Source organism: Phodopus roborovskii, unplaced genomic scaffold (genome assembly GCF_943737965.1).
Source record: "Phodopus roborovskii unplaced genomic scaffold, PHOROB, whole genome shotgun sequence".
In the NCBI taxonomy this organism is placed as follows: domain Eukaryota; kingdom Metazoa; phylum Chordata; class Mammalia; order Rodentia; family Cricetidae; genus Phodopus; species Phodopus roborovskii.
Window position 1 is genome coordinate 7,274,455 of NW_026126625.1, and position 27,922 is coordinate 7,302,376.

General features: G+C 42.9%; 1 protein-coding gene across 1 annotated transcript; it reads left to right on the forward strand.

Moving 5' to 3' along the window:
• Positions 1-27,301, forward strand: Whamm (WASP homolog associated with actin, golgi membranes and microtubules). The gene is made up of 10 exons (XM_051206664.1): positions 1-597; positions 3,210-3,383; positions 6,551-6,701; positions 15,534-15,703; positions 17,428-17,593; positions 20,038-20,225; positions 23,091-23,177; positions 23,309-23,404; positions 24,466-24,964; positions 26,611-27,301. The coding sequence occupies exons 1-10, from the start codon at positions 19-21 to the stop codon at positions 26,901-26,903; spliced, it is 2,403 nt and encodes an 800-aa protein (XP_051062621.1). The 5' UTR covers positions 1-18; the 3' UTR covers positions 26,904-27,301.
• Positions 27,302-27,922: the final 621 nt, after the last annotated feature.

The window sequence follows — 27,922 nt, forward strand, 5'->3', positions numbered from 1 at the left end:
GCCTGGGGGTCCGCGGCCATGGACTTGGAGCAGCTCGACAGCCTGGAAGGCTGGGTGCCGCTGCGTGAGGACCTCTTCCGGGAGCCCGAGCGACACCAGCTGCGTTTCCTGGTGGCCTGGAACGCCGCGGAGGGCCAGTTCGCCGTCACCTGCCATGACCGCACGGCGCAGCGGCGGCGCGGCCGGCCGGAGGGCGGCGGCGGCGGCGGCGGCTGCAGCTGGGCCGGGCTGCTGTCGGCCGCCGGGTTCCGCGGCGCGCACCGGCAGCTGGCGGCGCTGTGGCCGGCCCTGGAGCGCTGCTTCCCGTCGCTGCCACCGGAGCTGGACGCGGCGGGCAGCGCGGGCTGGAGCTTGGGGCGCGGGCTGTGGGCGCTCGTGTGGCCCGCGCCTGCGGATCCCGGCGACGCGGCGCTGCAGGAGCTGTGCCGCCAACTGGAGCGCTACCTGAGCCAGGCGGCCGACGGCTGCGGCGGCGCCACCGTGCGCGATGTGCTCTTCCCGGCCCCGGGAGACCCGGCTGACTGCGAGGGCCTGCGGGAGTTCCGGGAGAGGACGCTGCGGGCGCGGCTGGACGGGGCGGCAGCACGGCTGCGCCAGGTATGCGGCGCCTGCCCGGGGCCGAGAGCGGGACCCCGGGACACTGCGCATACTGGTGTCGCTAGCGCACCTGCGCCTCGGCTGGGAGGGAGCGAGCGGAGGTCCGTGACTTTGCAGCAGAGTGGTTTTCGTGTGTTTGTTTTCTGAGGCAGGGTCCACTCAGGTGCCCCAGGCTGAATTCCTCTTTTCTCTGCCTCTTCCTTCCCCAGTGCTGGCATTATCAGAGTGCGTCTCTGCGCCTCGCCCTGCTCTCTTGGTTTTTTGAAATAGGGTCTCCTGCTCTGGTCCAGACTGGCTTTGAACTCATAGCATTCCTCCGCCTCGCAAATCCTGGGGTTATAGGCGGGCGTCACCATTACTGGCTTAGACAGAAGTTTACTTGCAGATCTGAGCCAGGCTCCGCCCGTCACCTTTTCCCTGATCTTGGTCGAGCAGGGTGCTGTAATGGGAAAGGCCAGAAATATTGAAAGCAAAACTGAAAACAACGCATACCCGTAGGAAACAAAAACATAAGCTGAAATGGAAGCAATCTTGGTCCTTTGGGGAAGAGAGATGGCTTAAAAAAAAAAAAGTCTTAGATGATGATTGACTTTTAAAAGATAGTTTTATTATTATTCTTTAAGCAATAAGTATCGAATGGAAAGCCCCCGGCAAGTGAAGCTTTATTCATCAATTTGAAATGTCAACAATAGGAAGGCTCATTTGGACCAGAAAGAGGTAGTTTGAGAACACCAATTCATTATTTGTGTGATATACTTACAGACCCTAAAGGGAGGGAGGCGCTGAGTTCACTGATTTAGGGAGAATGTGTGTTTCATCCATCAAGTTTCCAGAAGAGAGCCAAGTGTCAAAGCTTCATTCTATGCAGGGACACTCCTCCTTGGACAATGCCTGCTTCTCATTATGAGTTTGTTTTCTGTTGCTCTGATAAACTCCTTGGCCAAAAGCAACTGGGGGTGAAAAGGGTTTATTTGGCTTACAGGTTACAGTCCGCCATCAAAAGGAGGATGCTCACTGGCTTGCTTTCTTAGTCAGCCCAGGACCACCTGCCCAGGGGTCTACTGACCCACAGTGGGCTAGGTCTTCTATCAATCTATCAATTAAAAAAAATGCTCCACAGACGTACCTACAGGCCAATCTGATAGAGGCAATTACTTGACTGAGGTTCACCTTTACCGAAGCTAATTAGGACAGCAATTATTAAGCAGTGGTTTTGCTGTGTTTTGGGGAAGGGGAGGTGTAAGAAGAATTCAGCCACATAGCAAAATCTTGATTGTTGTATATTATCTTAAGCTAAATATAGAATGAGGCTTTTAAAGGTAAAATGACTTTATAAAAGGATTCTGTTAGTGGGGTTTTTTTTGTTTTGAGACAGGGTCTCATATAGTAGCCCAGGCTGTCCTAGAACTCACTATGTAGCCCAGGCTGCTCTGAGACTGCTGACCCTCCTGCTTCAGCCTCTGAAGTGCATTAATAGGATTATAGTTATTTGCCACCATACCTAGCGTAGTGGGGATCACTTAATTCTGTGTAGCTCACACACCTACTTCCTGTGTTGATTTCACCTTGTAATATGAGGAAACAGGAGTTTTTCAGGCCAGCTTTGGCTCCTTACCTTGGCTGTTTATTTAGTCAGTGCTGGAGATAGGGCCTTGGGCAGGCCTGGTGCATGCTAGGCCAGCATTCTACTACTGAGCTGCCTCCTCAGCCTTTTACTTCTTATTTTCAGGCAGCATCTCACTAAGTTGCCCAGGCAGCCTTAACTCTTTGTAGCCCAGTTAGGCTTAGTCTCACACCACTCCTGTCATCCTACAGTCCAGCCTCAAAGGTCTTACTCTACTTTTCTGATGCCCTATGCTTTTTAGAAGCTTTGTGCTCCAGGATTGAATCAGTTTCAGCCTCCCAAAGTGGTCAATATTAAGGCCTGTGCCACATCCTGCCTCATGTTCTCAAGGTAGCCGAATTACAGGTCCATCCCACCAGACTCTGCTCAAAATTGATTCTTAACACTTCATTTCTTAGATTCTTACCCCCTCCCCCACTTAATCTCTTAACCTGTTACTTTTCTCCCAAATTCAAATTCATTCCCAGCTATTACGGTTCTAATCTAGCTCATACTATTGAGCTGTTCATATGCATAATTCACTTGTTCACTTGGAACCTTCACATGGGGTTGGACATGAGTCCACAGAAGTATATATAGTATTTTTGCTTGTTTGTTTTTTTGAGACTGGGCCTTGCTTTGTAGCTCAGGCTGACCTGGAAATAGCTATTTAGCCCAGTATGGCCTCACACTCATAGTAAAATTCTTGCTTCAGTCTCTCAAGTGTTGGGATTATAGGCTCCAGCCATTATACTAAGTCCTGATATTGTTAAAATCTTTAAAAAATATTGTTGAACAACTGTGAACATAGTGATAGTATTCCGTGGGCAAGCCATCTTATTTAATCACTTTTGTGTAATTGGGCTTTTTGGTTGGAGAACATTTTCATGTTTATTTAATATTTAAATTTGATGTTTTAAAATTGAGAATATTGGGTTTCTTTTACTTATTTTTGGTATGATTGTATAAATGTCCAGATTTAAGCTTTATTTACATTTTTGCCTTTTAGGTTCTTCAAGATCATGGAAAAGCAGACACCATGGTGGCATTAATGAAAGTTTATCAAGAGGAAGATGAAGCATATCAGGAATTAGTTACCATGGCAACCATGTTCTTCCAGTATTTACTTCAGCCATTTAGAGATATGCGAGAAGTTGCGACCTCATGTAAGCTTGATATTTTGGTATGTTTCCTGATATTTTTGTCTTGTTACCTGTGTATTGTTCTTTTTGTCACATATAAGGTTCAGTCAGTATTTTTACTTTGAGCGAGTTCATCTTTATATTTAGATGATATTATATGTATATATAATTTATTTATTTAAAGACAAGGTCTCATGTAGTCCAGGCTATCCTCAAATTTATAATGTAGCTTAGGCTGGCCATGAGCTCTTGATCCTCCTGCCTCCAGCATGTTCAAGGCCCTGGACATAAAACCACAAACAACAATAGCCAGCCTGGTGGTACAGGTCTTTAAATCTACCCAACTGGCTAGATTTAAAGACCTGCCTGAGTGACAGATTCAGAGTCAGCCTGGAAAACTTAGTAAGATCCAGTTTCACAATAAAGTGTGAGAAAGAGCTTGAGGTTGTGGCCATGTGGTATACTGATGCTGAGCATGTGCAAACCCTCTCTCCTAAAGATGTGGAGATCATAGATTAAAATGATGACATTACTGTGCTCATTTTATCAACCCCTTGAGAACTCTGCAGATTCGGCAGCATTGACACTGTCCCTACTGATGGACTGGTTTTTGTATGACATATATTTCCTTTAGCTTATTTCCCACCTGTAAGAATACGTGAAGATTTCTTAGAAATAGAATATCAATTTAAATAGCAGGGCCCTGGATTGTGATTCAGTAATTAAACTTTAGTAATTGCTGTCATTCTGACACCATTAGGGTGACCCCATTTAGAAAATACATTGTTAATATTGCCTTTTGCCCAATCAGCTAGAGTGAGGAGCCAGCAGACAGAATCCTGCTCTCCTCCTGACAGAGCCATCTTTCCATATGTGCTTTTGTGACCTTAGCAGGAAGCTGTTCTAACTTGGCAGGAATGCTGTTCTAACCCACAGACAGGGTTGTTCTTATCACTGTTGGGAAAGTCTGTTGATGATTAGAGAGAGTGTGTGTGTGTGTGTGTGTGTGTGTGTGAGTGTGAGTGAGAGAGAGAGAGAGAGAGAGAGAGAGAGAGAGAGAGAGAGAGAGAGAGAGAGAGAAAGTATGACTCATAGATCATATATCTGAAATGTACAGATCAGGGGTTTGTATAACCATTACCAACTCTCTAATATTAGAACAGTTTTTAAAAATGTTGTAGTGTGTGTGTGTGTGTGTGTGTGTGTGTGTGTCTCTAGCACGTATGTGGTGATCAGAGGACAACTTGTAGAAAATAGGTTTCTTCCTTCTACCATGTGGGTTCCAGGGATTGAACTCAGGTCATCAGGCTTGGCAGCAAGTGTTTTTACCCACTGAGCCATCTCACCAGCCAACAATATTAGATAGAGTACCTTTTTATCCTCAAAAGAAACCTCATACCCTCATTTCTTATTTTCTTCTATTTATGTAGTTCCTAATCTACTTTGTCTCTGTATTTGGCTGTTGTGGAAATTTTACTTTTTATTTTTTATCTTTGTGTGTATGGTGTGTGTGTATGTCCTTGTTTGTGTGTGAGTGCAGGCTAGCTGACCCATGGGCTGCTGGGGATCTTCCTGTCTCTAGTGCCCGTTTTAACGTAACACTTGTATTGTGAACATATTATTGTACCTGGCTTTAGATGGATTCTGGAATCTACTTTAGGTGGGTTCTAAAATCTGAAATCAGGCAAGGCAAGTATCTCCCCAGCCTACAGAATGTCACATAAATGGAACTAAACAATGTTTGTGAGTTTGTGACTGCTTTTTCACTTAGCGTATTTTAAGAATTGGCTGCATTGTAGCGGTCAGGACTTCATTCCTTTATTGGCAGATAACTGCCTTTATGAGAACATACTGCATCTTGCTTACCCATTCACCCTGGTTGGACACTTGAATCATTTATACTTTTTAGATATCATGAGTAATGCTGCCATCAACATATGTGTATGTATACCTGTCCTGTAGCTCAGGCTGACCTGGCACCCACTATGTAGCTTCAGATGACTTGAATTCGCAGCAGTCTTCCTACCACAGCCTCTGAGTGTGGGATTACAGGCACAAGCCACACTTGAGTTACACACTTTCATTTCTCATGTGTGCATTGGGAAGTGGACTTGGTGCTCATGTGATAATGTTTATCTTATGGTTTAAAAAAAAAGAAAAAGTTTAACCTTTTGAAGGCCACCCGACTGTTTCCCAGATCAAATGCACTGTTTAGTGCACCTAAGTGTGGGCTTGTAGTTGTGTCAATATTAACATTTGGTATATTTTATTGTTTGTTTTTTTTGAGATCCAATATTGGTAAAAAGCTTATATTAGCCTTGATTCATAGCAATTCTGCCTCAGCCTTCCAAGTGCTGGGATTACAATGTGTCACTAAGCCTGCCTTCAATACTTGTTATATTTGTCTTTTTTTCCTAGTGGGTGGGAAGTGCTTTCTTGTAGGTCTGGCCTTCGTTTGCATAACACTCACTCACTATTCCAGTGTCACCTAATCAAGCTTTGTAGAAGGAAACAGGGTGCTGGATGCACAGGAGCCCTTAGTCCAGGCTGTTAGAACAGTGCACCGCAAATAAGATCTGATGAACAACATCTTTTGTCCTTGTAGCTCTGGTGGCTGGGAAGTCTAAGCTGTGGTGCTGGCAGACCTGGTGATGGGAACTTGTTTGCTAGTGTGTAGCTGGCTGTCCTGATGTGTTCTTACATATTAAAGAACAGGGAGACCTTTTGCCTCTTCCTTTTTATAAGGGCATCAATCCTAATCATGAGAGCTGTATCCTCATGTAATACTATCACATTAGGGATTTAACTTCAATATATAAATATCAGGGCCCACAAACAGTCAGTGCATAGGTCGAATGGCACCACTTTGAATACATAGATGTGAATATCTTTTACATGACTGTATTACATTAATTTACGTGCTAAGTATTTAAGGGTCCTAAAGGAAACTACAGAAAAAGCAACAGTTGAGTCCTGAGTGCTTACCAATGACATCATTCGCGCAACTGTGTACCCTGGAAAAGTTCTAGTCATGCAGAGTCAGTCAGTGTTTTCCCTGTCCCCAGAGTACACCTCTGTCGTCCAGGGTGCCAGCACCGAGCCCACTGATACTCTTCAGGAGCTGACTAATCAGCAGTAAGATGAGTGGTTACAACAACCTACATAGCTGCTTCAAGACTCCTAATGGCACTACGTCACTTTTTTGTAGAAGTCCCTGAATGAGGATGAACTGGGTCCTAAAAGGGTGGTTGCCCTGCAGAAGGAAGCCAATGAATGGACCAGACAGGCTGAAGAAGCAGTGGTCTCTATTCAAGATATCACTGTGAATTATTTTAAGGAAACAGTAACAGCATTAACAGGTAACATTAAAACCACTGTATTAAGTTACATGTAATTTTTATTTTACTCCGAAAACATTTGCATGCATCTTCATTATCAGGAACCACATTTGCTGGGTACTGGGAATTCAGTGAAAGCATAAGCATGACCACTTTCCAGCCTGGTGAGCAGAGAGAAGTCTGTGATGTGCTTGTTCAACACGTAATAAATGGCAGGGGCTGTAATTAGCAACACTGAAGGAAAACAAAAACAAACAAACAAACAGCTCTGAGATCAGGTACTCATGAAAGGTCTCTGAGAGGTATGCTTGCCCTGGACCTGACTAGTACATGGGAGTGGAGAGGAGCTGGGCATTTACAAAGGCAGGAATTGAAGCTGAGATTAGGGAGGAGTGCTGCTTACCAGCTTGTTTCCATTGCTTGCTAGCTTGCTGCCTTCCTTCCTTCCTTCCTTTCTTCCTCCCTTCCTTCCTCCCTTCCTCCTACCTTCCTTTTTTTCTTTTATTGGAAATAGATTTTCTTCTCACAAAGTATATCCTGATTACAGTTTCCCCTTACTCTACTCCTCCTAGTTCCTCCTCACCTCACCTCCTGTCTGGATCCCTCCTTTCTGTATCATTTAAAAACAAACAGGCTTCTAAGGGTTAGTAATAAAATAAAATAAAAGACAAAACAAAAACTAATACACCAGAATTGAACAAAACAACAAACAAGGAAAAGAGCCCAAGAGCAGGCCCAAGAAGTAAAGACCCAATCATTCACACACTCAGGAATTCATAAAAACACTGAAATGGAAGCCACCATATATATGCGAAGGACCTGGCACAGACCATGCAGGCCCTGTCTGTGCATGCTTCCTCAGTCTTCTGAGTTCATAGTTCATTTTTGCATTGATCATGTTGATTTAGAGGGCCTCGTTCTTCTGGTGTTCTCCATTCCCCCTGCTCTTAACATTGTCTCCTCTTTCACAGGGTTCCTTGAGTCCTGTGGGGAGGGATTTGATGGAGACATCCCTTTTAGGGCTAAGCATTCCAAGGTCTCTCACTCTATAATAATGTTTGGCTATGGGTCTTTTTGGTGTTTTGTTTGTTTTTCCTGTTTGCTTCTCTGATGGTGGTTTAGCAGGGAACTGATCTGTGAATATAGCAGAATGTTATTAGAAGTAATTTTATTAGTTTTTGTTTGTTTGTTTGGAGCCAGGGTTCTCTGTGTAGCTCTGGCTGTCCTGGAATTCATTCTGTAGACCAGGCTGGCTTCGAACTCACAGGAATCTGCTTGTCTCTGCCTTACGAGTGTGTGCCACCATGCCTGGCTACTTTTTTAAGAACAGTAGTATTTGGTTTGATCCTAGGTCCCTGTTAGGTTTAGTCACCCAAGCAATGTTGGGTATGGGTCCCATCTCATGGAGTGTGCCTTAAGTCAAATAAAATATTGAAGGTTGCTTGCTCCCACAAGCTTTGTGCCACCATTACTCTAGTATATCTTGAAGGCAGGACACCGTTATAGATCAAAGGTTTGTGGCTGGGTTAGTGTTTACCTTTCTCTTATAGTAGCATTCAGAGTACCTTCCTGTACCAAAGAGTCTAGAACATAGTGGTAAAGGTTCTATATAGGCACCAGTTTGAATTCTCCTTAGTTAGGGCTTTTTTTGCTGTGAGAAGGCAGCATGACCATGACAAGTCTTATATAGGAAAACATTTAATTGGGGCTAACTTATATTTCAGAGGTTTAGTCTGTTATTGTCATGGTGGGAAGACTAGCGGCATGCAGGTAGACATGGTTCTGGAGAAGGAGCTGAGAATTCCATATCTGGATCTATAGACAGCAAAAAGAATAGCTATGCTAAGCCTGGCTTGAGCTTCTGAGACCTCAAAGCCACACCTCCAACAAGACCACATCTCCTAATAGTGCCACACCATGTGGACCTATGGGGGCCATTATTATTTTAATCACCTTAACATCACTTTGTGGAGAGCAACAAGTAGGATTCCCATGGGACCCACAATTTGCCAACAATTCAAGTAACCTAATCCCGGTATTGGAAGTTTTATTTGGTGACAAGAGATTGCCAGTTGGGGCACTGTCTCCCCATCATTTGATGATTTTATTTAGATCACCTTCATATATGTAAATATTTTAGGAGACTTATACTGTACTAGGTTTCCATATTACCCCTCTGATGGCCCTTAATTTTATCTCTTCCCCTCCTTTTCCCTCCCCACTTGATCTTCCCATTTCAGCCCACCATCCATAACTATTCTATTTCCTTTTCCTAGTGAGATCTACTTGTTTCTTCTAGTCCCTTCCTTTATAACTAACCTCTGCTTTTCCAGACTGTAGCTTGGTTATCATTGACTTAATAGCTAATATCCACATACATGCAAATACATACTATATTTGTCTTTCTGGGTCTGGGATACTTTACTTGATTTTCAAGTTCTATCCACTTACCTACAAATTTCATGATGCAATTTTTTAAAACAACTGAGCTCTATACCACATTCTCTTCACCCATTCTTTTGTTGAAGGACATATAAGTTATTTCCAATTTTTGGCTGTTATGAATAGAGCAGCAATGAACATGGTTGAGCAAGTGTCTCTGTAGTAGGATGAAGCCTCCTTTGGGTATATACCTGAATCTTGAGGTAGATAGATTCCCATCTTTCTGAGGAACCGCCACACTGATTTCCTTAGTAGCTGTATGAGTTTACACTCTCACCAGCAATGGATGAGTATTCATTCCCCTTATTCTATATCCTTGTCTGCATCCTCAGATTTATAAAGATGGAATCTCAAAGTAGTTTTGAGTTGCATTTTCCTGGTGGCTAAGAATGTTGAACATTTCTTTATCAGCAATTTGGGTTTTCTTTAATGAGAATTCTGTGATAGAGCCGTGCTTCATTTTTAAAATTGGGTTATTTATTTTCTTGATATTTAGAGATGTACTTTTTTTAGTTCCTTTATATAGCTTAGATATTTTTCCTCTTGTCAGATGTGTGAAAATCCTTTCCCATTTTGTAAGCTGATGCTTTGTCTGAATGATGTGTCCTTTGCCTTTCAGAAGCTTCTCAGTTTCACTAGGTCCTATTTATTGACTGTTGATCTTAGTGCCTGTGCTAATGGTGTTCTGTTCAGAAAGTCTTTTCCTGTACCAATGCACTTCAGGCTATTCCCCACTTTCTTGTCTATCAGGTTCAGTGTGTTGGATTTAATGTTGAGGTCTTTGATCCATTTAATCAAAAGTTAAGTTTTTTGCAGAGTGATTAAGTGTGGATCTATTTGGATTCTTCTACATACAGTTATCAACTTTTACCAGCATGTTGAAGATGCTTTCTTTTTTCTATGTTTTTCTGGCTTTATCAAAAATCAGGTGTCCATTGGTATGTGGGTTTGTGTCTGGATTTTCAATTCAATTCCATTGATGAACACATCTGTTTTTGTGCTAGTACCATGCTGTTTTTTTTTTTTTTTTTTTTTTTTTCCTATAGCTAGGTAGTACAACTTGAAATTGGGGGGGTTGTGATATCTCTAGCAGTTCTTTTATTATTCAGGGTTGTTTAGCTATCCTGGTTTTTTGTTTGTTTTGTTTTTTTGTTTTATGTCTCTACATAAAAGTGAGAACTGTCTTTTTAAGATCTGCGAAGAATTGTGTTGGAGTTTTGATGAGAATTGCATTGAATCTGTAGATTGCTTTTTGGTAGGATGTCCATTTTTACTGTATTTATCTTACTGATCCATAATCATGGGGGAACTTTCCATCTTCTGATATTGTCTTCAATTTCTTTCTTCATTGTCTTAAAATTTTTATCATTCAAGTTTTTCACTTGTTTGGTTAGAATTACCCCACAGTATTTTATATTCCTTGAGCTATTGTTAAAGGTATTGTGTCCCTGATTTTTTTTTTCTCAGTCTGTTTGCCATTTGTATATAAGAGGGCTATGACTTTTGTGAGTTAATTTTGTATCCGCTACTTTGCTGAAAGTGTTATCAGCTGTAGGAGTTTTGTGGTAGATTTTTTTTTTTTTTTCTTAATGAGACAAGGCTTCTCTGTGGTTTTGGAGGCGGTCCTGGAACTAGCTCTTGTAGACCAGGCTGGTCTCAAACTCAGAGATCCACCTGCCTCTGCCTCCTGAGTGCTGGGATTAAAGGCGTGGACCACCACCGCCTGGCTTTGTGGTAGATTTTTAAGGTCACTTGTATATACTATCATATCACTTACAAATAAAGGTACTTTGACTTTTTCCATTCCAATTTGTGTCCCCTTGATCTCCTTCAGTTGTCTTTCTGCTCTAGCTAAGACTTCACACTGCATAGGTATGGAGAGTGACAACCTTGTCTTGTTGGTGATTTTAGTGGAATTGTTTTGACTCTCTCCCTTTTAGTAGATGTTGATTGTATGGGCTTGTTGTAAATTGCCTTTATTATGCTAAGGTATGTCCCTGTCTCCCTAATTTCCCAGAACTTTTATCATGAAAGAGATGTTGGACTTTGCCAAGGCCTTTTTTTGCATCTAATGAGATGATCTTGTGGTATTTGTCTTTCAATTTCTTTATATAGAGGATCATATTTATAGATTTACATATGTTGTGCTATCCCCGTATATCTTGGATGATCATGATAGATGATCATTTTGATGTATTCTTGGATTCAGTTTGGAAGTATTTTATTGAGAATTTTTGCATCTATGTTCATAAGGGAAATTGGTCTGTAATTCTGTTTTTGTTGGATCTTTATGCAATTTGGGTAACAGGGAAACTGTGGCTTTGTAGAGTGAATTGGGCAATGTTCCTTCTGTTTCTATTTTGTGGAATAATTTGAGGAGAGTTGGTAGTAACTCTTCTTTGAAAATTCTTTGAAAGTCTGATAACACTTTGCAATAAAACTGCCTGGCCCTGGAATTTTTTGGTTGGAAGACTTTTAATTACTGCTTCTATTTCATTAGGGGTTATAGTCAATTTAAATTGCTTACCTAATGTAGATTTTACTTTGGTAAGTGGTATGTGTTGAGAAAATTTTCCTTTTTTTTTTTTTTTTTTTTTTTTTTTTTTTAAGATTCTCCAATTTGGTTAGAGTACAGGATTTCAAAGTATGTTCTTATGATTCTCTGGATTTCCTGTGTCTGTTATGTCCTTCTTTTTGTTTCTGATTTTGTTAATTTGTGTATTCTCTCTCTGCCTTTTAACTAATTTGGATAAGGGTTTGCCAATCTTACTAATTTTCTCAGAGAGCCAATTCTTTGTTTCATTGATTCTTTGTATTTCTGTGTTGTTGTTTCTATTGTATTGATTTCAGCCCTGAGTTTGAGTATTTCTTGCTATCTATTCCTTTTGGATGTGATTTCTTCTTTTTGTTCTAGAGCTTTCAGATGTGCTGTTAGGTTGATAGATTTTTTTTTATATATATATTGGCATCTAGTGCTGTGAACTTGCCTCTTAGAATTGCCTTCATTGTGTCCCATAAGTTTGGTTATGTTATGTATTAATTTTCATTCAATTCTGGAAAAATTTTAATTTCTTAGTTTCTGTCTTGTCACATTTTTCATTCAGTAGTGAATTGTTCAGTTTCCACCAGTTTGTAAGCTTTCTATTGTTTCTGTTGTTGTTGATATCCAGCTTTAACCCAGGGTGGTTGGTAGAATGCAGGGTATTATTTCAATTTTCTTGTATCTCTTGAGATCTGCTTTGTATCCAAGTATGTGGTCAGTTTTGGAAAAGTTCCATGAGGTGTGTTTGGGTAAAATGTTCTGTAAATAGCTCTTAGGTTCACTTGGTTTATAGCATCAGTTAGCCTTAGCATTTCTATGTTTCGTTTTTGTCTGGATGACCTATATTTGTTATACTAGAGTATTAAAGTCTCCTACTATCAGTTTTTAAGGGTCAATATGTGATTTAGGCTGTAGTAGTATTTTCTTCTTTGAACTTAAACACCCTTGCATTTAGTGCAAAGATATTATGAACTGTAATGTCCTCTTGGTGGATTTTTCCTCTGAGTATGTAGTATTCTTCCCTATCTCTTCTGATTACTTTTGGTTTGAATTGAAGTCTTTTGTCAGATATTAAAAGAACTATACCAGTTTGCTTTTTTGGTTCATTTGTTTGGAATATGTTTTTCCATTCTTTTACCCTGAGATGATGCCTATCCTTGATGTTAAGGTGTGTTTCTTGGATATAGCAGAAGGATGGATTCTGTATTCAACTCATTCTATTAGTCTGTCTTTTTATTGGGGAATTGAGACCATTAATGTTGAGAGATACCAATGAACAGTGTTTGTTGATTCCTGTTGTTTGGTGGTGGTGGTGTGTGTGTGTGTGTGCGTGTGCGTGTGTGTGTGTGTGTCTCCCCTCTTTTGATTTGCAGTTCTGGAATTTTTTATTCCTTGTGTTTTCTAAAGAGGTGTTGTTAACTTCTTTAGGTTGGTGTGTCCTTCTAGTGCCTTCTGTGTGGCACTAGATAGACATTGCTTAAATTTGGTTTCTTCATGGGATGTCTTATTTTATCCATCTTTATAAGTTTTGCTGGATATAGTAGCTGGGGCTGGCATCTGTGGTCACTTAAGAGTCTGTAGACCACACCAGGAGGTGGTGGCATACACCTGTAATCTCAGCACTCCAGAGGCAGAGGCAGGCACATCTCTGAGTTCAAGGCCAGCCTGGTCTACAGAGTGGATTCCAGGACAGCCAAAGAGTCTGTAGACCATCCGTTCAGTCCTTTTTGCCTTTTAGGATCTCCATTGAGAAATCAGGTGTTATTATAATAGGTATGCTTTTATATGTTACTTGGTATTTTTCCCTTTGCAGCTTTTAATATTCTTTCTGTTGCTGGAGTTTTCTTTCCTGCCAGGTCCGGCTGCAGCTTTAGCCACAAGTAAACACACAAAAGCTCATATTAATTATTAAATGGTTGGTCAATGGCTAGGGCTTCTTATTGGCTAGTTCTGTTGTAATTATTAACTCATTTCTATTAATCTATGTATTTCCATGTGGTCTTGGCTTACCAGAGGAGGGTCTGAACCTGCACTCCTCCACTACATGGCATCTCTCCAGTCTCTCTGCCTATCTTTCTCAGGATTCTCTTCATCTCCTAGTCCTGCTTATCTTCCTCCCTCTATTGGCCAAACAGTTTTTTATCCATCAACCAATAAGAGAACATACAGAAGGACATCCCCATCATCTTTCTTCTGTACTTTTAGTGTTATCAATACTATTACTACTTGAACTCTTTTTTTTTCTAGTCTAGTCTATTTTTTTCTATAATTTTGTTGAAAATATTTTCTGTGCTTTTGACTGTAATTTCTTCTCCTTTCTTTTTCTTTCTAATTTTGTTGTTGTTTTTTGATTTGTTTTTTGAGACAGGGTTCCTTTGTGTAGCCCTAGCTGTTCTGTAACTCACTCTGTAGACTAGGCTGGCCTAAAACTCAAGGGATCTGCCTGTCTCTGCCTCCCAGTTGCTAAGATTAAAGGCCTGCACCGCCACCTGGTTCCTTTCTCTATTTCTATTATTCTTAGAATTGGTCTTTCATAGTGTTCAGATATCCTGGACGTTTTGTGCCATGATTTTTTTTTATATTTAATATTTCCTTTGACTCAGGTATCCATTTATTCTATTATTGTCTTCAAAGCCTGAGATTCTTCCTTCCATCTCTTGTATTCTGTGGGGAGGTTTACCTCTGAGGTTCCTGTTGAAGTTTCTAGATTTTTCATTTCTAGATTTCCTTCAGTTTGGGCTTTCTTTATTGATTCTATTTCTACTTTCAGGTCTTGAAATGTTTTATTAATTTTCTTCCACTGTTTATGTTTATGTTAAGGACCTCTGTCATATGCATGAAGGTTATTGTAATATCTTTTCCCTGTGCTTCAGCTAAGTTGCAACACTTACATTCTGCTGTGGCAGGGCTGCTGGGTTCCAGTGGAGACATGTCATCCCAGCTGTTGGTACTGTTTTAAGCTGGCATCTAGGCATCTGGGTTTGGGAAGATTGTAATTATAGGTGTTTCATCCTTGGCTTCTGTTTCCTCTGGTTCTTAGGAGAGTGTGGTGGCTGTGTGGTTGGTGCCTGGTAGGAAATGCTTCTGGGATCCTCACAGGTGTAGCCACTGGAGGTTCCAGGTGTTTCTAGGTATTGTGAGCTAACACTTAGGAATAGGGATGGGCTAGGAGAGGGTTGCTGAGGGGAATCTGCTTAGTCCCCTGGGAATGAGTAGACTGCTACAGAGTTGGAGATGAGACTGGGAATTAGATTTGGAGGAACTGAGGGAAAGGTGAACTGCAAGTCAGCTTACCACTGCCCTGGCTGGAATGGCCATGGGTTTCTAGGGAGTGCCTGCTGGAGTTGGGGGCTGCTTCCCTGGCTGAAGTTGCTTTCTTATACAACTGGGGACCACCTGCAGGGTGTGTGTGTGTGGCATTACCCACAATGGGCTAGACCCTCCTATATCAACAGTCAAGAAATTGCTCTAAGACATGTCCACAGGACAGTTTCTCAGTTGCCTTTCTTCCCAGGTTATTCTAGTTTGCATCAAGTTGACAAAAACTAGCCAGCACACTAGTTTATTAGGGTTTGAAGTTCTATTGAAAGCAGAGTAATGAACTCAATGCTGGTCAGACTGTTCACATCAGCCTGTTAGCCACAGAAACAGTCTGGACCCAACAGCAGGTAGCCCAGTGAGGCGGGCTATTATTGTCCTACTTTAAAATTGAATACTGAAATTTTCTATCAATGACCAAGTGTTACTTCTGTGATAAATAATAAAAGTATAAAAAGGTTTAGAAAGGAAAAAGAAGAGGCAACAAAGAGACAACTCAGGATTCATTAATGAGTTGTACTTCTGTTTTATTTTATTAATTATAAACTCAGGAATGCAGAAACAAATGGAGCAGGATCGCAAGAGATTTGGCAAGGCTGCCTGGGCCACAGCCATGCCCAGGCTAGAAAATCTCCAGCTCATGTTAGCTCGGGAGACTCTGCAGCTCATGCGAGCCAAAGAGCTGTGTCTCAACCACAGGCGCGATGAAATCCAGAAGAAGGTAAGACAAGAACAAACACTTTTCTGTAAAAGCATGCTGCCATTTAGGTTGCCTTTCATCCTAGGCATCGGTAATGAGCCCGCTTTGTATCTCCCAACACAGGCTCCCATAGATACACTGCTAATGAAGGTGGGTCGTGATGCTTCCTTTCCTGGTTCTCAAGATGTTTCTGAAATACAGCCCTGAGTTTATAAAGTCAGTTTGTAACACTGAGTTTAGGATTGAAGTGGGGGTATTCACTTCAGAAATAGTCCAGCAATATGTTTAATTATACACACACACACACACACACACACACACACAAACACATTGTGACAGTGTCCTGGAGCCAACATCTTGCATGCAGGTGCTAAGTAAGTGCTCTGCCACTGAGTCCAGTCCAGCATGGCTAAGTGTGTGCCATAGTTGGGCTGACTACAAAGACATTTAGTTATTTCTCCCAGCTCTGGAGACTAGACATCCAAGATGGAGGTGCCTTCCTATTCAGCCTCTAGTAAGGGCTCTCTTCCTGGCTGTGGTCACTCCTTGCTGTATGCTCACAGGCCTCTCCTGTCCAGGGAGAGGAAGTGCTACTAAGAGCTTTTCCACCACAGGGTCCTCCTCCTTGACCTCAAAGACCTGACCGCCTCCAGTGACCCCCCTCAGTACTGTTACATTGGGCTTAGAGTGCCAGCATTTACATTTGGGGTGACAGGTGTAAGGAAGGATTCAGGCATTATGCTGGCCTGCCCCTGTCACCTGACAGAATGCACTCAGGCAGTACTCTGGTCAGTCCAGGGTTCCATGAGTACTAGTCTGCACGCAGGGGCAAAGGACCCCTTTAAAAGAACCCCCTGCCCTCTTACAAGACCATTTCTTCTCCTTTTCCCTCCCTTTCACCCCTGGAGCAAATAGGACTTTTCCTGTCTTCCTCTTCTGTCCTCTCTTTCTCTGTGTCTTTACCTCTTTTCTTCTTTCCTCACCCCCCACCCTCGCCTGCCATGGAATCTGCCAAGGTCTCCCTTGTGCTTTATCATATCAACACCTTCCACCCTGGACATAGGTTTTTTTTTTTTTTTTTTTTTTTTTTTTTTTTCTTCCTCTGATGTTTTACTTTTTATATTGTAGTTTTTTTTTCTTTTTATTTTTTACATTCCAATCTCAGTTCCTCCTCCCTCCTTTCCTTCCCATCCCCCCCCCACACCTCCCAACTGTTCCCCTAGAAAGTCTACTAAGTCTGTCCCATCATCTCATCAAGGCAGGACCAAGGCACCTCTCCACCCCCCACCCCCATGCCCCTGTGTCTAGGCTGGGCAAGGTACATCTCCATATAGAATGAGCTCCAGAAGTCAGTTTGTGTCTTAGTGTTAGATCTTGGACCCACTGCCAGTGGCCTCATATACTGTCCCAGCCGCACCATTGTCACCTATATTAAGGGGGTCTAGTTGGGTCTTATGCAGGTTCCCCATTTGTCAGACCTGAGTCAGTGACCTCTCACGAGCTCGGGTCAGCTGATCCCTTGACACGGTCTAATTGCTATTATGTTTTTAGATTTGTTTTACGGTGGAGTGTATGTAGAGAATGCTGAATGAGTTCAATCAGGTTTGTCTGTCGAGATGAAATGGAAGAGATTTGTCCTGTCTCCTTTCTTACAGTTAGCACCATGGAGGAGCAGAAAACAGCTAGGATGCTTGCCATTTGCTTTTCCTATGTGAATCACCTGCTCCTTTCTCCATACAAACCAGGTAGAAGATCTTCCAGACCAAGGAAAGAATATAGATGCTGTAGATGAGCTAGAAATACAGTATTACGAGATTCAGTTGGAGCTGTATGAGGTTAAACTTGAGATCCTGAGAAACGAAGAGATGATCCTGGTCACACGGTTGGACTCTGTTAAGAGACTTATAAAAGGTAACGTTCATGTTTATGTTAGAATGAGGTATTGAGTAACATGTTTGAGGAAATACAGACCAATTATCAATTTCTCCTTATACATGGCCCACTACATCTACTGAACATATTTAGTTTCCCTTCAGAATTTTTGTTATTCCACAGTATATTCAAACACACAAGAAACAAAGAAAGAAGCCCTCATGCCCACTGTGTATAGGCGCTTCATGGAAGCGATTTGCCGGTAACTTACAGGCTTTTAAAAATGTGCTACGTACATAAGGAGGAGTGTCAGTTTTTAAAACCAAAACTATAGGCTCTATCAAGTAACCACATTTTTTTACCTAATGTACAATAAACTCATTTAAGTATTAATAATTTTGAAAACCCTCAATTTTAATGGCTGCATAGTATTCCATTTTACAGACATACTGTGGTTTCTGGGTTTTCCCTGTCTTGATCACCAGTGCAGCAGTAAACTTCCTGTATGTGTCCTATGCACAGATTACTGATAATTTGAGATAGATTTCTAAAGGTAAAATGGTTGGGCTAAGGGCAATGCTCACTAACATTTTAATATGTATCTACCAAAATGGCACTAAAACAGTAATTTGAAATACATCTTCCTCTTCCCTCTGTTGTTTCTAACTTCTGAATTTCATAATAGCCCCAGAAAGACTATAAAAAAGGACACCCACCCCATCAGCAGATGAGGGTGTACCTTCCATGTTTATGCTTTTCTCTTTGAACTTCCAGATACTAGGTAGAGAAAACGGCACTTACAGTTTTTGCTTATTTAATTGCAATTGATAGTGAAAGCAATTTAATATACTTAATGGACATTATTTGACATGGACATTTTTTGAGATGTTTACTCCCCTCCCCCATTTGTCTCTTTTTGGAGTTTTGAGACAGGCAGGGTCTTACTTTATAGTTGTAGCTGACCTCAGATCCATTACAACCCTCCTTCCTGAGCCCCCCTGAGGGCTGGATTGTGATTTTTTTTTTTTTTTTTATGTTTTAGAACCCATTTTTATATTGTATGCCATTGTGCTTTGCTCATATTTGCCACCCCCATCACCCTTCATTGTTCTGACCCACCCCGTGTCCCTTTTTCTCCCAGTAGTTTTCCCACCACTGTGTCCTCACACACACAAAATGTTACTGATTCTTTTCAGTTTTTTGTTTTGGGAAACAAGGTGTCATGTAATTGGCCCAGCCTAGCCTCAGAATTGTCGTGTGGTCAATGATGGCCTTAAATTCCTGATCCTTCTGCTTTCACTTCCCAAGGGCTGGATCACAAGTGTGCCACCACACCCTGCTATGTTGCTGTCTCTAGAGTCTGCATCTGAGAAAAATCATGTCATATGTATCTTCTGTTTTTATAATCCTTTCCACACTAACACACTAAGGACTTTATTCATTGTTGGTCATTCTGTGATAAATATCAAACTTTTCTCCCCAAATTGGTCCCGAGCACTGATTTTAAAGCCAGCACTGCAGTGGTTGGTCCGAGCTCTCCTGCACTAACTCACGAGGCCTTTTGATGTAGGCTCCCACTACCTTGTACCTGCAAAGCTGTTAGCGCCCTTCCTTTCCCATTGCCCCACGTCCTCTGACTCTCTCACTTCTTTATTCTTCCAGATGAACTTTAAAATCACTTTGGCAACTTTTAAACAAACAAAAACTCACTGGAATTTTGATTGGGATTGTACTTAAGATTAGAGAGTATTTGGGAGAATTGTCGTCTTGCAATTTTGATTCCTCCCACCCAAGATCATGGTAGGTCTCTCCACACCTTCAGTCTCTCTTTCCAAGCCTCTTCAAGTTCAATGAGCCTCACACAGGGCCTCGGCATTTGCTTTAATCCTGGTATCCAAAACCCTTTGCAGCTCTTTTCAGTTGTGAACATTTTAGGGGGAACTTTTATTTTTAAATAGTTAACTTGGAAGGATGTTTTCCTTTAGTATGGGAATCCTGTTTGGGGAGGAAATAGAAAAAATGTTATTCTGTGTGCTTCTGCAGGGTTTGAGATTGTTATAAGCATGGTTTTTAAAAATCAGTGAGACAGCTTGTGTAGTACTGGGTCATTTTGGCATAGATATAAAGAATCCTGAACATTCATTTGCTAAGGAAGAAGTAAACACACACACATATACACACACACACACACACACTGATATGAAGGGATGTTTATTATCGTGAAGTTGGAAATAACATAACATTTGGACATTCTGAGAATGCTTGAACTAGTGAATACTATGTGGCCATTAAAATGCTATTTCTAGCATATGGAACATGTTCTGATAGAACACAGTTACTGTGTGCAGCTCTGTAAGCAGTGTGTATGTAATTTTAATGCTGTTTTCCTCTACATGATGTAATTACAGCTAGTCTCTCTTTACATTTAAAGACATTTTTAGAATTATAGTAAAGCATGCCTAAAAAGTCACTAATCTTTTTAGAGAAACAGGATGAAGTGGTCTACTATGACCCGTGTGAAAGCCCTGAGGAGCTGAAGGGCCTGGCTCATGACCTGGAGATGCATCCTGGTCAGAATGGAGAGCTGAGAGCACTCAGGCAGCAACGCCAGCAGCTGGAGGCTCAGCGAGGCCGCATCTGTGCCAGGAAGGCCCACCTCAGGAGCAGAAAGGTACGGCCCTCCATCTAGGGTTTCATGTTGTGGTAGGTTAAAGTGCTGAGAAGGTTTACCTGCATTGTTAGTAATGTTCTCTGTGTGTCTGTCTGTGTGGCTAGAGCCAAATGTATTTTTAAGTGCTAAAAAAATGTTTCCTTTGAGATTTAAGTGTCTACCATAATATCTAGATTTTTAGTTTGTTCAGTAATTATTGAGTTCCTACTTGTGCATAGTGCTTTTATTCATAATCAGAGTAAGAGTGGGGGCTGTGAGATGTTCATCACAAAGAGCACTTGTAACAAGAGCCTAATAACTTTACTTCAGTCCCCAAAACTCATGGCAGAAGAAAAGCACCAACTGCCAAAGGTACCCACTGACCTCTGTGCGCCCACACATGCTTAACAGATTAAAACAGAAGGAGCTGGGTGTGGTGCTGCTGGTTCAGGCCTGAATCCCAGCTGCTTGAGAAGCTGAGGCAAGTTCAAGGCCAACCTGCATGATTTATGGAGACCCTGTCTCCAATTTGAAAATCAGTATAGGTCAACAGTAGAAACTTGACTGGCATGTATAAGGTACTTGGTTCAATTATCAAAATATAAAATGAAACTTAAAAACTACACTACAGAGGAACTAACAATTACCAGTACAGCATAAATTTTACTCTAAATTATGGGTAATAATGAAGTCAGTCACAGAAACAAAGTTCATTCCTATTTCAGATCTTATGTTTGGTAAAAACAAAGCCTCTAAAGATTTGTGGGTTTCTTTTCTTTTCTTTGTGTGTATGTACACGCATTTTGTTTTGTTTTTGATGAGGGTGTCTCTTCTGTGGCCCTGACCATCCTGGAACTCGCTCTGTAGACTAGGCTGGCCTTTAATTCAGAGATCTCCCTGCCTCTGCCTCCCAAGTGCTGGGATTAAAGGTGTGCACCATCAGTTCCCTTCTTGTTTTCTTTTTTTTTCTCATTAAAATTTTTTTCATATATTTTGATCATGTTTTCCCTTCTCTCAGTTCTTCCTAGATCCCATGCAACTTTATGTTCTTTTTCTCAAAGGAAAACAAAACAGAAAAATGAAAATCAAAATAAAGCAGAATGAAACTCATGCTTTCTTAATTCTAAAACTATGTAATTATATAAAAACACTGAGAAATATATTTTTCCAATAGAAAGTTCCTATATTTCATTAGTTGCTCATACTTGTTGTGCTTTATTATTGGAATTTAATTGGGGGGGCGCATTTGGGATTGTCTATTAGGCAAGGACTATAGCCAGTGAGCTATAGCCCAACTCCAACCTGGTTTTATTTTGAGGGACGGCCTCACTGAGTCGCCTGCTGACCTCAGTGCTCAGTGGCTTGTAGCGCAGGTAGATGCCTTCCTTTCTAGCCTTTGAGGTGTCACTCCTCCCCACACACGTCATTTCCTGGAGTAGTCTTTGTAGGTTTGTGCTCTATAGCTGTAGTCTCTGGGTTAGGGGATAGTCTTCAGATGGTCTGAAATTCCCAGGCTGCCATTGCCCGGTACCCCACGCTTCAGAAAGCCCTGGCTGGGGCCTTGTGGTTCAGCCTTCCAGTTCTCTGCCACTGTGGTGAGATGGATGGGATGCCTCTTCTCTATCAGGAAGACAACGTCTTCCAGAGCAGTGGTTCTCAACCTTCCTAATGCTGTGACCCTTAAATAATGTTGTGGTGACTCCCATCCATAATTTTTTTCCTTGCTACTTCATATTTGTAATTTTGCTATTGTTATCTGTTTTCTGATGGTCTTAGACAACCCCTGTGAAAGGTTCATCCAACCCCCAAAGGGTCACAGCCCACAGGTTGAGAAGCACTGTCTTATACTGAGCTGGAGCATTAGCCATCACCCTGCAGGTGGTGTCCCTTCTCTGCACAGCCTAGCAGCTCTCCCCCTGGGTTTAGAAGCTCTGGGCTATCAGAGTGGGAGCAGAGGTCCCGATTCAGATGCCACTGTCAATTGAAATCACAGCTTGGCCTCTCCTGACCTTTCAAGGGCCAATTGCCAGCTTTTCTTTTTAAAGGTGTATTTGTATTTACATGTTTGTGTATGTGTGTCTGCATGTGTATGGACGAAGATGCCTGTGGAGGCCAGAAAAGGGCATCAGGTCCCTAGACTGTGGTTACGGTCATTGTGAGCTGCCCTGTGTGGGTGCTGGGAACTGAACTCTGTTCTTCCACAGGAGCCTTGAGCACTCTTAACTACCATGCTACCTTCCAGCCCTATGGTTTCTCTTAATAACACTAATGATACAAATTTCACAGCGAACTTAATAAAATGGCACTGTGGCTCAGGTTGGAAACTACTGAGTGGATGTTGGTGTTACTCCATTTTCCCCTGTATATGGAGGGTTGTGGTGAGTTTACAGTTTTTAACATACTGTTCCAAGTATTTCTAGGTGGGCTGTTTTACAGCTGTGTATGGGAATATAATTAGTATTTATAACATGGAGAGATGAGTTTAAACAATTGCATTAGAATGGATTTGTAAGATGTCTATTCCACGAAGGCACCCACTGCTGAGCATAACGACCAGGACTCCCAGGAGAAAACTGACCCAATAAGTTGTCCTCTGACCTCTGTATGCTGTGGCATGTGTGTGTCCCAAAATAAATAAATGAATAAATAAGTAAATGTATGTTCAATAAAGCAGATGGTTGAGATACTTCATCTCTCAAAGCACTCTGCTGGGAACAGATGACACCTGGGAACAGATGTCACATAACTGTAGAGTAGGACCTATCAGTGACCCTCATTGGAAACTGGACTTCTCTCATGTTAGTCAAAACTGTAACACTTCCAGCTCTACTCCAGCCCACGAACGTCTAACTAAAAACCGTGTGTGTGACTTGCATTATCCCACAGGATTACTGCCGAGAAAGCCATCAGCTCAGACTGCAGCAGGCTGAACAGAGTGTGAGGCATTTTCACCAGCACCACAGCATTCAGATAGTGAGTACCTGACAATGGGCTAGCCTGTGGAAACTACACAGCTGGGATACATGAGGGTGGGTCTCCTTTCCTTGTGAATACAAACATGATGAATTCTGAGCTTTTATAAGGATGTGTTTGTTTACATATAGAAAAGAGACAAAATAAAAGAAGAGGAACAAAAGAAAAAAGAATGGATAAACCACGAACGTCAAAAAACACTTGAGCGACTAAGAGCATATAGGGAGGTAAGTTCTAGAAAGACCACTCACCTTTACCTGGGGAGATAAACGAGCCCCATCCATCCTACAAAAACAGTGTAATGTATTATAAACAGATGCCACAATTTTTTAAAGGTTTATTTTTATTATGTATACAATAGTTTGTCTGCATGTATGCCTGCAGGCCAGAAGAGGGCACCAGACCTCATTACAGATGGTTGAGAGCCACCATGTAGTTGAACTCAGGACCTTTGGAAGAGCAGCCAGTGCTCTTTAACCTCTGAGCCATCTCTCCAGCCCAATAACATAGCATTTCAAAAAGGAAAAAAAATCAGGAAAGCCACAGTATGAACCTCTGCTAACTTTTCTTTTGATTGAGGCAGGGCCTTAATATATACCCTAGCAGTTACTGTCCTTTTGCTGTGAAGATGCACTACTACCGAGGCTACTTCTTGCGGAGCTGTACACCTTGTTTTTTGGCCTGGGGCTGTACCGCTTCCCCTCAGCTCTGGGATTACAGGCCCCTGCCACCACACCAGCTTCTTGTGTGGAATCTAGGGGTTGGACCCAGGTTCTCTTGCTTTCAGGAGTACTTCACCGAAGTGATCTCCCTAGCTTCCTTTTTCTTTGTAACAGATCTCTAAATGTCACTGGAGGGAGCCTTGGCATGTGACTACAGCCCAAGGGCTCTGCTGGACTGAAGAGTTCCCTTTTCTCACACTCTAAATGATGAATACTTTCATCTGTATGCATTTTTTCATCTTCCTTGTATTACAGAGAAAGTAGTATATGGTCATCTGGTTCCATGACATAAATGTGGATTGGGTTTCTTTTCTGTTTGTCTGTGGTCTTTTTTGTTTTGAAAACAACAAGGCTCACCCTGGCCAGGGCAGTCCTGCTGCCACACCAGCAGTGCTCCTTGACTTGTGACAACAGGTTCAGTGGCACGGGTCCGTGTTGGTGGCCTGAGTTCTCGGGTTAGGGTGCCCCATGCACAGAGCAGTGCTGGTTTATAGGGGTGTTTGTGCAATGGCAGCATTTTGATGGCCTATATTGTGGACAATCACTCACTGGTTTTCCATCCTCAGAAGTGTCTAGGTTCTCAGTCTGCACTGAAAACGACCTGCTCAGATACCATGGGACCAAGCCTGTCAGGTGGACACTCTAGGAAGAGGCCCTCAACAGCTCATCACAAGATAGCTCATCCTGCCTCTAGCAAAACTGGAAGTGTGACTCCCTTACCTGAAGCTAATGTGAAAACCCCTGAGCATCAAGACGCCTGTGGCAGTATCCCAGGCCAGGTTTTTGTTCCAGTTGGTGACCAGCCACTCTCCAGATTCAATGAGGATCTGCCACTACCACCGCAGCCACCTCCGCCTCTCCCTCCCCCTCCCCCACCGCCACCGCCACCGCCACCGCCTCCTCCCCCACCGCCACTTCCTTTCCCTGCTCCGTCCTCTTCTCAAGCTACCACTCATCAGAATTTAGGACTCAGGACTTTAGCAGCAGAGGACCAGCCACTCCCTCTAGTGTGTGAGGCATCTGCTGAGAGACCGTGCGATTGCTTGGAGGGCTTCCAGTCTTCAGGTAACCACTGCAGTTCTCTTCACTCCCGCTGTTGAAGAATCGTCATCCTCCAGTCTCAAAATCTCCCACCATTTGTTGCCTTGTCAGTTAGTACCGGTGAGATTGAATTTGACATGCTAACTCAGCCCGAATACACATCTGTTAAAGAGCCAGTCTACCTCAGACTGCCCCCGACTTCAGCATGAGTTTGAGCTTAGCCAGCGCTTCTCAGTACAGCTTTAAACGGTGGTACATCTGAGTCATCACAACCGAATTGTGAACTTGATCCGGAATACTAGAAAACTGGGCCACCTTTTGTCTTCACACTGAATACACAAGCATTTTTTAGTGAGCCCACAGTTCTCATGCATAGTTCTAATTATGGCTTCAGACACTGGCCTAAACCCGGCAAGACAGCCTACTGCTTTGGGGAGGGTTGTCTTAGATAAACCCTGGTGAATGCTGTCCTCTGGCTAAGTATGTCAACTACCTAGAACAGTTACTGGGACAGGGATGAGCAAAGCCAATGGATTACATGCTGGTCAATGAGTACTCTGCTTATTGTGAGTTTGGGGCTTCACTGTGCCCAGAACAGGCTGCGAAGGAGAGCACCTGCAGGTTCAGGGGCACGCAGCCCATTGGTAGGGTTTGCAACACCGTGCAATGAAGAGTGATCTCCTGTCTGCTTAGATGACAGTTTGGGTGTGGGAGTATTCTTCAATTTAGGTTGAATACACAGTGGGGTGGGGGATGACTCTGTTCAACCACAAACACCAATAGCACTGGAGAAGACGGTGTGAACCCTTGATTGTGGACCTTGTCTCATCAGATCTCAAACAGGGTTGTAATTAAGTGAGGAGGGCTTGAGTGCAGAATAGAACAGACTAGTTAGCCATAGCTCAGCTCTTCAGTCCCCAACTAGAAACAACTTAAAATGACTGTTAATCCTGAAGACTTACCTGGCAGATGTCTAAGTTAGTGGCTGAACTTATGCCCTGTGTCTGGGAAGCAAGGAAAGGTCCCCACCCCCACCCCACCCCCCAGGGTCTCAGGGTGCTAGAGTTTTAAAAAATAGCTTCTCACTAGTGTCTTGGAACTCTGAGCTAATTTGTGTTTTGGCAATATTTCATACTCTCAAAAATAGAGCCCTTAGCCACCTCAGGTAAGGTGGGTGGAATTAAGCACTGTACAGGAAACAGCCAGCGCCTTCCTTTGGGCCCACAGAACAGCTGATTAGTATATCACTTGAAGTCTTGTGTGTGGGGGAACTACTGAGTGCCTGTTGTCAGGGTGAGTCATCACTGACTATTGCCAAGACTGAAGGAGTGCAGGGCACATACTCAAGATGCTTTTAATGGGAAAGGAAATGGAGGAGACACAACCCAAGTCTCACCCAGTTATCCGATTGTTAACTGCAGGCATCCTTAACTCTAGAGTGTCTTAGTCATTTCAACAGAAGATAGCATGGCTGTGGGTTTGAAGAAGTGGTGGAAAGGAGTCAGGATGAGACATCAGCTGTCAGGCTGTGGTGGCAGACGGGGCTGGGGGTGCTGCTCTGACAGCTGGTCAGCATGCAGTCAGTGGCTCACTGCAGTGAGTGTCTGCTACATCCTAGCATGAGCTGGAACCCTGGTTTGTCATCATACTTGCTGTCTGCTCACTTTCAGGCTCCATGGATGAAGTGTTGGCCTCCCTCAGGCAGGGCAGGACCTCTCTCCGGAAAGTAGAAGCACCTACCTTGTCCACTCCCCGCACCTCAGTCAATGAACAAGTTCTGGCTGCCATCAGGCAGGGAGTGCAGCTGAAGAAAGTACACCCAGATGCAGAGGTAGAGCCCAGCAAGAAGTGCACCAGCGACCTGGAGAGGAGCATCAGGGCAGCCCTGGAAAGAATCAAGAGAGTGTCTGCTGCTGACTCGGAGGACAGTGACGAGCAGAGCCCTGGCGAGTGGGACCGCTAGGGTCTCCAGGCGACAAAGGCAGACAGCAGGGGTTCCTTGAGACTGCTCTGTGGCCTTCACCCTAGATTACAGTGGGTGCATGGGGACTGTCACCCCACAGGTGGGCAGGTTGGCGGTGGGAGCAGTGCTGTGTCCACCCTGTGGTATACATTACACAGGGTGCTTCCACAGGGATGAACGCTGTCCCTCAGACTTAAAGGCTCCAATGGGAACATGACTTGAGCAATAATCCAAATAAATAAAGTTTTATGGGTCAGCACTGCGGAAGCTCCTAATAAACAGTATTTATAATGCATCTGTGTCATGAGGAAATGGTCTCTGGCCTACTATGAAAGCAAAGCTCTTTCTGCTTCAGTGGGTTGGAAATTTCCCAAGATTTCGGCTTAGCATTTAGTTGAGCAAATAAATGTTAATGGCATAGGAACAGCATTGCTCATCTCAGACTGATCAGGAGTGGGGTGGGGACCACCCAGCCCAGTCACTGCTCAGACTGCCCGGGTGTTATCCCAACTCTCAGGACAGCACCTGAATTTCTATCAAACAAGATGAACACACACTTGTTTCCCACTCGCAGTTTCCTGCACTCCATCTGTCCAGTCCACCCTGCACTGGCTGGAAGCATCCCAGCCCGCCAGCAGCTGTGCTCGGGCCTGCCTCGGTGGCCTGGCTGGAGAAAGCTATATGGGTCTGCCACCTGCCACATGTCCCCAGAGCTACCATGGCTGAAGGCACTTATTTGCCAGGCTGGCTTTGACATCGGGTGCAGGGAGGGTCACCAGCTCACACTATCTGCTTCAGCTGGTTTTATGCTTTCATTCGGTATTGCAATTTCAGCGTTGTAAGGTGCCGGAATAACTGTGTGGCCAGCTGTGGATAACTCAAGAGTCTGTCAAAAAAGTTTGCTTTTGTCAAGGGTTTTGAGAAGCCCTCAAAAAAGTAATCTTTTCAGAGGTGATTTTTCTCAAGTTCCTGATCCAATCATGTCTTTAAGATTGTAAAACTTCTCTAGAACTTTCTCT